This window comes from Accipiter gentilis, chromosome 7 (assembly GCF_929443795.1).
Source record: "Accipiter gentilis chromosome 7, bAccGen1.1, whole genome shotgun sequence".
NCBI lineage: Eukaryota > Metazoa > Chordata > Aves > Accipitriformes > Accipitridae > Astur > Astur gentilis.
The window spans coordinates 20,282,211-20,294,913 of NC_064886.1; the positions used below are offsets into that span (position 1 = coordinate 20,282,211).

The 12,703-nt window shown below is 36.7% G+C and overlaps 1 protein-coding gene across 20 annotated transcripts in view; it reads right to left on the bottom strand.

Annotated features, from left to right (window-relative positions):
- RIMBP2 (RIMS binding protein 2) overlaps positions 1–12,703 on the bottom strand; it is a 115,902-nt gene that overhangs the window by 38,457 nt on the left and 64,742 nt on the right. For all 20 annotated transcript variants that reach the window (XR_007506761.1, XM_049806293.1, XM_049806292.1 and 17 more), the window contains 4 exons: positions 10,485–10,689; positions 4,587–4,738; positions 1,421–1,497; positions 378–487 (listed from right to left, as the gene is read on the bottom strand). Coding sequence is in view for 19 of the 20 variants with exons in the window: in XM_049806293.1 (XP_049662250.1) it covers positions 378–487; positions 1,421–1,497; positions 4,587–4,738; positions 10,485–10,689 (544 nt within the window). In the remaining variant the exon portion in view is untranslated. The remainder of the gene's footprint in view (positions 1–377; positions 488–1,420; positions 1,498–4,586; positions 4,739–10,484; positions 10,690–12,703) is intronic.

Genomic DNA, 12,703 nt, shown 5'->3' on the forward strand with positions numbered 1-12,703 from the left:
CCGTTAAAATCCTTGAAGACCATACCTCTTGCATGTCAATGCCTTGCAAGTAGACAAGAGAAAGAAGATACAAATGAAAACTGTATGTAAACAACATTCACAGTTTAGAATGTAAAGGCTCAGTGAGGCAATAACCAGAACTGCCAGTAGGCTTTCTTGTCAACCTAAATCTTGCCAATAGGAAAAGCTGACAATATCAAATATCTTATAATTAGCTTTGCTGGTGCAGAAACTCTGTTAATTAACACAATGATGATAGGGGTTATTTTAGTAACTGATTTGGTAGTAGATGAAGGAAAGCACTGGGAGCGTGTTTGACAGATTAACTGATTTGGATCTGCATGAATTAGCATGAATTCACAGATTTAAAAAAATACCTTCATAAAAGCCATCCTCATCCATATCTCCATACACATAAAGGTACTTTCCTGCCGTAAGGGGGAGCTCTGCTTCTGGATTTTCATTTGGTCCATCAAAAGGGTTGTAACTGCAATGGAGTACAGATGGGAAACGTGTCTTCAACTTACAACCCCCACACAACTGAATACTAATCAGAAAAAGGTGTATAGTTCCAAGGCTACACAGGAAGGTAATTCCTCAGTTCAGTCTTTTTGCTTCCCTTCTGAAATATATATTCTGAGTAAAGTCTAGGTCAGTTTGTTGTTCTGAACCGTAACTGTATCACCAACACTCTGCCATGAAACGCAACCTATTTGCTTAAGCACTATACACTTAAACCCACATCTTTTTCTGTAGAATTTGCTTACATGTTTCTCACTTAGGTCTCTTTGAACACAATGGCCAAAATCTTATTTATTTTTTAAAATGAATTAAAGCCAGCTCAGCTGTGGAGGTCTTTTCCAGTCCCCATATTCCATTTATTTTATATGGCAATCTTTTAACACAAGTTTATCAACTTCAGCAGAATCAAGTTAAAGAAAGACAAAAACAGGGAGTTATAGCTAAACAAGCTACAAAGACAAAAGCTTCTTATAAAGTATTTAACTCCATATCCATCCTGAAAGAAATTGTTAGTCACAGAAATTTTTATTGTGACAGTACTTTACATATGAAATTTTAATGTGCAAAGCAAAGATGTGAGGAACTTTTAAAGCTTTCTTGCATTGATGAAAAAGCAATTTGTAAAACAAATTGAGCATCCCCTATAAAGTAGGAGGTACACATTCTCATCTCGTTTAGAAATAGTGGTGGGTAAAAGAGCCATACCATGTTAAACTTTCTCTGACAATTAAAGCACATGGAAATGGCACTATTTTGCAGCCAGTGCAAACAGGAAAGGGGTCTGCTATCCATAACATTAGCTCAAGGTAATAATTCAGTGCACGAATAAAAGTGAAGCAAACCCAAATATTGACTATTACAAATATACATTATATATGTAATGAGCTGGGTTTTTTACCTATAACGGGCAATGCAAAGATGGACTTTCCCAGAATATCTCTGCTTTGAGGTATTGGAATTCTGATCATTATCCATCTGTAGAGAAAAAAAAAAAAAAAAAAAAAAGACAAATCAGACAGCGAGCACACAACATTAAAAAAAAATAAATTAAACTCTAACATGGAACAGAACTGGTTAATTTTACTTAGAAGGGCTTAGGCTAAAAAGGAACTGCAATTTGGATTCTAACAGGTCAAAGAAATTGAGCTAATTCCTTGACATTTTGCTAGAGTCACATCACCTGCCTAAGACTGGATGTTGGTTTTCCTCAAAAGCTTGCAAAATTGACAAAGCACCAGTAAATTGGTGCTTGGTCAGTGGAGATGGCTGAAGGCGATGTGGTATTGACCACACCACCCCTTTTCATGCTGCTGACTAAAGAAATAGGCATGACTTAACCATACCAGTCTCACTGACCACCTCACCCTCCTGACTAAACTTTTAGTAAAGTCTTCATTAAAGTATAGTAAACTCAGTTACTCCAAGATGACCTGTTGTAAGTGATATGCCTAGTTTTTCTGGGCATAGTATAGCTATATGATCACATGGACAACCTAGGGTGATACCCTGATATTTTAATCAGAAAATAATAGTAGAAACCTGATACCAGTAACTAAGTACTTAAGACAAATGCTGAGTTTAGAGCTGCTGCAAGTGTCAACTTCCAAACACTTGGAAACAATGAGTATCACATAAAATGTACCCCCTTGCCAATCCAATCCACAGCAGCAGCATCTGTTGAATTCCAGCCTTTCCACTAACTGAAATAAATAATATATTTCTTCTGAATTTACCAACATATTTAATTCAATTCTGCAAAGCCACACATTTATTCCATTACAAATCTGGTCTACAAAGCCTGGAGATTAAATTATGGTGCTGAATCAACACAGACTCCACCTATTTTAGCTCTGCGCTAGGTATCTCACTGGTAAAATAGTTATTCTTTCTGTTATACTTTGAGCCTAGTAGAGTTTCTAAAGTGAGAGATGCACCTCTTTCCTCCGCTTATGTTACAGTATGCTATGAAGCCTTTCAGGAAAAAAGAACAACTTTTTGCCTGAGCTTGAGAGAACTTCAATTAAGGTAGGAATACTAGGTTTAACAGTGGGATCAGATAAGATAAATTGACCAAAAATTGGCTGAAATTTTACAATCTGGACAGAGTGAATATTGAACTGCAACTTTCAGGCCTAAACTGGTCCCTGCTTGGTTTCCAGTACGAAACAAAAGTGCACCAGGAAAATATTGAGTCAAGTCACTTTCCCTCTGAATTAACTCTTCAGAGGTGAGTTAGGACAACATACAATATTCTGCCAACACTCCACTTCCAGTGAGGAGGACAGTAAAAGTCAGCTAACAGGTATTGTCCCCTGTGTAGCATTTGGGGATGCAGGCAAATTTTCAAGGGTTATTATCCTAATACCTTTTTATGGGCATGTCACAAAGCTCATAACTAACCCAATAATGTTTTTTCTGGAAGAATTTGTTACTAGTAACAATCAGGGAAGTTGCAGATATATTTTTGCAGCATATAATTTTTTTATTTATTTCAGACTTCACAGCATTATGCTCCATTTTTAGATTTTATTCATACACTCTCCCCCTGGGTCTGGATACCTCTAAAAAAGAATGGAGCTTAATTTCTGTAAGCTTGTATATTGTAAGTATGTATCACATAATTACACTCTAGAAGGCACACAACGAACAATTCTGCAAAAGAGGGCTTGACATTCTCAGTGAGAGATAAATAAAAAATAATAGAAAAAGGGAATTAAATTTTATGTATATTTCTTCTGTTCCTTGCTGTTAGTTCTGTTTCCTTAAATCTTGTTGCTAAGCTGCTTTTTCTGGTTTGGCTACTTCGGGCTGCTTTTTCTGTGGCCTCTTGAAAAAGCAGTGAATGTTTCCACTTTTCAGTAATGCTGCTACACATAAATATAGACATATATTTATCTGTGGATAATCCTTAGATATGCCCATGGAAATCCTACTATACAAGAACCTAATATTTTGTCGAATATCCTACACCATACTCGGACTTGTGATCCATTTAAAAACATTTTGATTCTATCAACTGTCACAGGTTCAGTAGCAATGAATATAAAATAGATAGAAAATATGCACACAGTTTCAATTTATTTACTTCTGTAAAGATTAAGAATGGAATTCAGGAGTGTAATGTGAGGGGTAAAATCTGAAGATCATTTCCTCATGGCTGTTTGCCCGTATGAAACAGGTTTTCAGTCTTTAATAGAAAATAATACCTTTCTATAAGGTTTTCAAAATGTGTCCTATACCTCCTTATATTTAACATTTGTCCTAAATATCAACAACCATCTTGCTACGGTGCCTTTGTAAAGCTCTTCTGAGCTTCCCATTGGCTTTCTACTAGGATTCTACTGAAAACCAGACAAGCTTTCTAAGAAAGGAGGAACAGAAACTTTCCAAAGTACAATTAAATACAAACTGTAAAGTTGAATGGTGATAGTTTAGTGAAAACATTCTGCAACTTTCACTTCCAGGTTGGTTACAGGCTCAATATCAGTTTAGGAGAGTGTGATGGACACTGCTGTTAGCGGGTGCTGTCAGCCTAGTTGTAGTGAGAATATTCAAACATCAGGAAAACCAGGCAAAGAACAAGTCCTGCAGAAAGAGCTACTTCTCCGTCAGAGCATACCTGTCTGGACAGGGCACTGCATGGAATTTCTCTTCCATTTGCCCAGGCTGTATCACAGTCACACCTTTTGGTAGATATAATAAAATAATAATAAACCTGCATAACATTGACATACAGCAAAACAGACAGAAATGCTAACTGACACCTCTTATGCACAGAAGTAGTACAACACTCTGAATGCATCATTGAAGGCTGAGGTTTTCATAGAAGCTTGAGGTTCTCACGCACACATTTTTTATGCTGTGTAACTAGGCTATCAGCTGAGACTTCTTTGAAAAAATCAGTTAAATTGCCACTGGTCACATTCTCCAGTTGTCTCAGAAAATGAGAACACTCATGTCTTGACTTTTTAAAAGCAGGTGGATCAACCTGCATCGGTCCCCTGGAGAAGAGAAGCCTTGGCCCCACAACATAAATTTTCAGTAACAAATGTAAAAAGACTCACGTCTGAATCAAATCTGCATCTTGGGGTACCAGATCTTGACTTGGACAGGAATGTAGGTTTGACAGACAGTTGTTCTGGTTTGTCTCCAGATATTTGAAGGGGTCGTATAAACTCTGAAATCACACAACGACTTCCAGAAGGACTTTCATGACCTGGCAGTGAACAAAACACATATAAGAATAAGTCATTGTTCTCAGGCAGAAACACTGACAACTAATAAGCAGCAGTGAGTTATTTTTTCCTCTTGTTAGACATCATTCTAGAAAAACACCAAGGTAGGTAGACTGCAGAAAGTAAAAGTAGCTAAGCCTACTAGTTCCCAGGCTTTTGGTAAATTACATAAGTCAACAATATGTAATGGAACATAACGTAGAAAGTGAAGGTATTTTAATGTAAAAAAAATCAATGTTACAGTTTCCCCTAATGAAAAAAAAAAAAGTCCACCTTTGTTCTGAGCACCCAGATACCTTTGGAGAAGTTATCTGACATGCTGCTTAACATGCCAAGCACCAAAAAGCTGCTGCTGGAACAACAGTTCTTTTGGGGACTCTGTCATATACTGGAAAATAGAATCAAGTTGTGCATTTATCTTCTAAGAAAGCAACTGAAGTGCTAATAATTTAGTTGGCAGGATATTATTTTTGAAGTGAAGTGGTTTGGCTTTTTGCAGGGCAGTAAGTTCCAAGAGCACCGGCTTCACATTCCTTAAGAGCTCCTTGTTAACACCAGTACTAAAACACATAATTTGATCACAGTGCCATCTCTCCAGTTTCTAAAAAATGGAAGACATAGGCAATGAAAACGGAAAAATCTCCAGAAATGCTTTTCCAATATTTTTATTGTACTTTTTTAAAGCACTTGAAAATAAAAAGGAAAAGACAGACTATACTGCACATTTAAAGGACCTAAGGAGGCAGCCTTACAAGAGGCTGAACACTCTTACTTCCTATTGACTCAAGTGAAAACCAGGCCTAATGGTGAGGGAAGACAAGTAAAAAGAACAACTTCATCAAGGTTGCAAGACAGACTAATAAAGCATAATATAAAATACTTCTACATTTCTTCCCTTTTACTGCTAGTTTTGTCCCAAAACCACATGAAAACAAGCAGGAAATTGTAAACTTAGCCTAATTATACTTGCAGCATCAGCAGAAGCTATAGCAAAGCACAGAGTCTAGGGCATTGCTGACACAATCACATATGCAGAGTGTCTTCTCCTTTTTCTCTGTCATTAAGATAATGAGCCTATGCTCTAATTTTACAGACCCTGGATATGTGTAGGTTCAGCATTTCCTCTCCAGTTCTGCCAGAAGTCTGGACAGCAATGTTTTGCTACTGAACTGCAAGCTTCCCAGATGTACGTCGCCAGGAATTATCAGTGGAACCTCTTTATTCATATTGCAGAGGAGAATAAGCTCCAAAGGGTTTTTCTGGTGTGCTCCTTAGTCCAATATGATTAATTTTCTCTGCATCACTGTAATTTACAGCAGGACAGCTTAAGCACATTGACAGCAGGGAAACAGACAAGTCATCATACAAAAGATTAATTACAACCAGCCCCGCTTACAGCAATCCCCAGGCTGGAAAAGGGCACATTTTTTATTCTTGGAACCTTTCTCACATATATAACAGAAAAGTCATCCCCGTTCAGATATCTTTAGCCAATTTAGCTCCTTCTGTTTGCTGTTAATGTGCTTGCCATATCAGCCTGTCAGCGCCAAGCCTATAAATAACTGGTCCAATTGTGATTATTCATTCAAAGGAAACTGCTGTTCGGTCTCATACCTCCTGGATTTTTCAGGCTTTGTTATTGAATTAGTTGCACTACATACAAAATGTGGAGAAAGATTCTTGGACAATATAGCCCTTGCTTTGCATACATATAGGATGATAACCAGGAAAGGAACACACGTTATCAAGAACTCCAAGAATATTAAGACACTGGATGATATTCAACTGTCTTATTTTTTCCACTTGTAAAACACGGTACATAAAATTTACCTTGCGTCCTTAATACATAGGAGAGAAAACTGTGTGATAGTTGTAATTGCATCATGTGACTGGACACACCTATGGCTCCAGATGGTGCTAATAACTAGATACAGCCTACTCAGATACCTTACTTCCCATCAGAGTAAGTCTATACCCCTATCCATCAATGTACGTGGAAATATACCTTCTGCCCCAAATCTGGCTATGGAAAATGGATCTGTCTTCCTAACTGGACTTACTGCCACCTTCAGTGTCCTCTGTTTCTCTATTTGTTTGGCTACTTGTGCAATGTAACATCTCCCTGCTCAATAAAATCTGTCCTGGGTGCCATCAACTCCTGTTTATGAAAAAGTGTGTGAAATAACAGAAGCTGATCATCTAAGGCTCTTTCCCATGCTGTGGCACTGTTTTTATCTGGGACCAAAATGTGATCTATTTCTTAAAGCAGCTTAAAAATTACTGCATTTTCAAGGTATTCTAATATCTGCAATAAATAGGAAAGAACGGATTTTTGGGCAAGCTGTATCATCAACGTTAGCAGTTAGTTCCTGTGTATTCTGGACAGAAGGCTTTTTTAAAAGGTCACGAGATGCTTAAATAATATATGTAAATTCATGCTGATTCTATGTATGTAGAGACACAGTTGGATTTAAAAAAAAAAAAAAAACAAACACAAGCATCATCAAGCAATGCCTTTGCAAAAAGTGAAATTGAGATTCACTGTGCATGAAGCACACTCCTCTGGAAACCTCCTGAATCTCTGTAATCTCCTGATCATTTCTATACAGGATGTCTAGCTTTGCAGATTGTGAATACATGACTACAGACAAAAATGGCTGTGTTTAAAAACTGGCCTAACTTTACCTCCAAAAAAGAAACAATTTCAAACTAGGTTCTCTTGTTCATCCAAGGCAATTTCACTGATGTCCCTGGGCTTGAACAATAGACTCTGGAGGAATCAGACCTACAAGGACCATTTTAAAACTTGTTAACTCACTGGAAACTAAGAAAAAGAATGCACCTTTCCTTTTATATTTGAATTCTGGAAAAAACCAGAAGAGTTAAAAATGAAAAATACAAGAAGTCAGTTCATAAGAACATGCAGCAGCTTGTGGAAATGTCTCTTTTTTAATCTAAATACTAGAGAAGAACCTTATAAAGCCACAGGGTTTTTGTCCATAAAATCTCATAAAATTGATACAAGCTCAAAATGGCCTTTATTTTCCCATGATTGGCAAATACCTCTTAAGGAAGTCTGAAGAACACCCTTTCAAGGAAAGAGGCAAGGAAGAACACCAGACTTAATTTAAATATCTCAGCAGTATTACAGCTGGCCATACTTGTAGTACAATTAGACTCTCCATTTTATTTATTGGAACTGCTGATTCATTATAGACTACCTAAATTATCTAGAAAGGCCACTTAAATGAGCCTTTTATCTGACGAATAATAAATCTTAAGGTTTCTATATCTGATTGTGACATTATCGTATGTTTAGAGTGAACTTTTTATGTTCTATTCTGGTTAGGTGTATTTAATTTCCTGATACATTCAAACATCACCAATTAAGGCAAAGGAGCTGGTCATAAACTGATCCCATTTCCGTCATTTGCTTGGCTTTGAAAGCTGTCCTTGTGTTGCCTCTTGTGTTCTTTCTTCCTCACACATAATAAAAATAATTACACTTCTGGTCTGAAGAACTCACTGTAGCATTACCATCATTATTGTGAAATGTTTGATTTTAATAATTAGAAATCCTGCCCACTTCCTCAAACATTATTTATTATCAGTGTGTTCATACTGAGAATGAATATCGTCCAAGGATTTCTGATATTTACACACTAGTGCTGCAGGCCTTGAATTCTAAGTGGCACAAAAATCAATAGTTTATGAGAAAAGGTTTACAGAGCAAGGCTTTTAAATTACTTCAGTACTGACCTAGCTGTGTTTTCTGTGGTTTTAGTCAAGAGTTTCTTGGAAGATTTCTGTTTGTTATGTTTTGAAGGTTTTTTTTAAAAGCTGTTTCCGTTAGTATTTCAAGAATAAATATCAGTTAATTTGGAGAATTTGACTGAGGACCTAAAAAAGTTTAGTTGATTTTTATTTAAGGGTTGGGGTCTATTTAGATCAATTCCAAAGACGCAGACTGGACCTTCACTAGCTGCCTAAAGGACATTTCAATACCTAATACCTTTCCTTTAATTGAATTGTTGCTCTGAAAATCCTGTCCTTAGACACATGAGGAGATAATCCTGTTGGTATTAAGGAAGTTTCTACTACATTCTTATGGCTATCAGGTAATGCCTTCTGAATTCTCCATTTAGTGCACTTTAATATCCACTTAGGTAAGACTTCCAGATCCAGAAAACCCATAAACTAATACGCACCACAGTGGGCAAGACTGCAAACAGCTCGAATTTTGTGTTCATAAACCCAAGGCATACAAAATATAAAGTTACTGAAGTGAAATGAAGGAAGGATGTCACCTTGGTTCCTTTTGACTTGGTTTCACATTGAGTTTAGCACCCTTCACTGAAAATAACTGCTCATCTGTAACGATAGGGAAATTATTTGTGATTTCTAGGCCCTATGCCTCAGAATTTTTCTAGAAGCTTAGGAAGATGAAATTAAAAAAAAAAAATCAAGACGATTTCATTTTTCCAGTTCTTCTTTGTACTCATTTTAAAACAACTTCTGGCGAATTTGTAACTAATGGAAATTACCTGCCATGTGTTCCTTTGCAGAACAAGTAGTTAAAGTCATTCTAGCATGTGTCATACTGAGCTGGTGAGCACACTCCTCAGCCTTAATAACACCATAGTCATAATACATAATCTAACATGCAATTAACAGGCAATTTACTTTTGGTGTCCTCAGGTAACCTCTTGCCTTGATCTTTGCAATTTTCTTATAAATAATAAATCGTTAACAAAGTTGTGTACTTAGGAGGAGCAGTTGCCTCTGGCAACAGATGACCTGGTGAAAGTTCAACACAGATCTTGCAAAAACACATACTGTGTTGAAGATACTAGGCACTATAAATGTAAGAACATCAATACAGATGTAAAGTAATATTTTTTTTTTAACTTTACATTCTCCACTTCTTTTAAAACCCAAATCAACAATATTTTGGAAGTTACATGTTCAAATACTATTTTAAACACAGTTAAAAATTTAAACACAACCTTGCACAGTTTAATAAGCAACTGTAGATATTATCCCTATTCAGTTCTGTTAAAATATATCCCATGACACTCCTTTCCTACAAAAATCACTTTGTGACAGAATTTGTGGTTTTGTGTTTGCTTCCATTGACAGGTTTTTCAATGTTTTACTTTCAAGTTTTTATGGAGAAGTGCATATTTTCTGTTGAACAAATGCAATTAAATCAAAAGCATTTTCATGTTCGTCAAAATATTTCATTCAGTTTTCCTATTTTGTACCCAGCTCTGTTTACAAGTTTATTTTATGTAATGGCTAATGCAGTGTGGGGTCTCTGTGCTTTCCTTCCCCAAGAGCTGTTACTTCAACAAGATAGCAGACCTGCTCCTGTCTCTGAAACAGTGAAGGTTTTACAACAAAGCCTGTGTATGCAGACAGTCTTTCTTATTCCAACAGCAGTAGATATTTACTTAAGGCATACATCATTTTAACACTGAACAGGTTTCTTATCACTACACCCAACAACAATTACTGAGAAGTCTGCTGACAGCAGTGCCTGAATAAAACTGGAACAACCACAGTGAAGACTGAAGAGATACTCTGAAATTTAATCAAGTCACAAAACAGAAACAGGGGTGAATTCTATCCTGCATTTGTGCAATCAAACTCTATTTACATCATTGAGCTGTGTCATAAAACCTACAGGGCAGAACAGATACCTACAAATAAAACTCTGGTCCTTACCTTTGCCTATAGAAGTGGCTATTCCATTCATTAACTGGGATAGAGATTTACCAGGAGAACCAGGGATATCTGAGGATGCCACCGAGTTACTGCTCAGGAGATCAATCTTCCCTGCTTGCTGTCGAAACTTCTCCAGTTCTCTGGACAAGAGGTTAAATTGTTCGCTCTGTGTCCGGCATTTCTCCTCTAGCTCTCGGACCTTGGCCTGCATATGCAAGACATAACACAGACATTTGACTGAGATCAGACTGAGCTGTGACACCATCAGGTTTTTCTGATGTACCAGGAAGCCAGGATAGGCAAACTATTTGGAATAAACAGGCCCACAATCACACTTTTCTCCCCCTCCCCCAATTCTTACCCATATTTAGTATGAAACTTTTTAGTAGCCCTGTAATATTGAAGTAAGTACTTCCCAATTTCCAAAGGGGAAAATTCCTCATCATATTTTTTGGCAGTGCTAAAAAAATCACTGCCAAGAACACCTGCAAACAGATCCTACAGCTTTGTGACTTCTACACGTGTCTGAATGTCACTTTTGTGCGCTTTTCCAACTTTTTCTAAAACTCAGGTATTTTTCTGAAGTTTGCCCATCCTCTGTTGCTAAGTTGAAGCCTCCTGAATTGCTGATTAACATTTATGTATTAAAAAACAACAACAACAACAAAACCCCCACAGTGGTTCATGCAGAACGTGGGCCTAGCTTCTGGCTGAATTCCCTTTCAAAAACAATGCTCCTCACTACAGATGCCAAACCACACAGAAGTAATTCAGATACCAGCCAAGAGGAGATCGTTTGTAAGCTTGTGAGAAGTACCAAAATGTCATTGTTGGCAAACATTTTTGTTTTAATTTTGAGGCATCAGGCTTCAACAAAACAGAACCCTGGCTGAAAAGAATGACAAAGGGCATGACAATTGAAGATTTCTTCCACAGCTTTTACTCAAAACATATATGAGTAGTGAAGACAGTAAAGCATGAAAAAAACCTTTTATCCAAATCTGTACATTTATTGTAATAGCTAAATTAAAGATATAATAATGTTTTCAATACAATGCATTTAAATTTCAATCTGCATTTATAAACAGCCTGTGTATCTGTTTGAATGCACTATCAGATATTCCTGAAGAGAAAAAACACAAATCTAGAGTGCCCAGAGAGTTAGGAAAGAGCATATTAACACCTGTTGCAAAGACTGAAGAATCAGCAAAGCTCCTGAGAATTTCATTTGTGAGGTCTGATTTTTACGTCAGGGCAAACAGTTGGTCTGTACTCTGGAAATGTGCCAGAGAAAGAGTGCCGTCTGAGACCTAGGGAGCACTCGTGTCTTACGTGCTGTGACCCAAATGCTGCAAGCAGAAGTAGCTCAACAGAGGCAGTAATAGGGTCCTTCTGTGGAAAGTTAATGCATTATATCCTAATCTGATGCTTTATGATGAACAAACATCACTTTCCTTCATTAAAAACCCCTTTATAGCATATGCCTAGTTAAACAACTGCACTAACGAAGGAAGTCTGGATATCAATTAGATTCTTTCAACTGTACTAAAGGTTTCTTTTTCTTGAAAGAAAAATGTTCTTAGTTCATATAAGGAAAACTGCACATATTACATATCAAGAAAATGACATATATTACATACCATCTATACAAAGATCTTAGCACAGCTAAAGATAAACAAAACACTTATAGTCCCCAGAAGAACACAAAAATCCAAATTTCCAGTACAGAAGGTGGTACTGTTTGTTCCTTTTTTTGGTAACATTTATAAAGCTACGGTGAATTTTGAGGATATAATTTCTTTGATTTCATAAAACATAAATTAATTTAGTTCTGCTAAAGAAGTCTCAGGGTATCTATCTGACTGATTATGAAACAGAAAACAACAAGATACAGAGACATTGTAGGAGTTCTACACAAACATTAAATGCTTTGATTTTTGTTTTTAGTCTTTCATCTTTTCACTGTGGTTTTGAGCAACCGAAATGTGAGCCTTTGCTACTTGTTAATTTGCTACATGAATAAGGCATCTATGTACAATTTTAAAAGAACATCAAGCAAACAAAAGAGTAAAGTGTTTTGGATTTTTAGATCGTCTCTTTTCAATGGAAAGTTTAAGGATTCAGCCATTCAGCTCTCTGAGTATATACTGACCTTTCCACATGCAGTTATGGAAACTCTAGCGTAAAATAAAAAATAAAAACATCACAACCCAGACCCC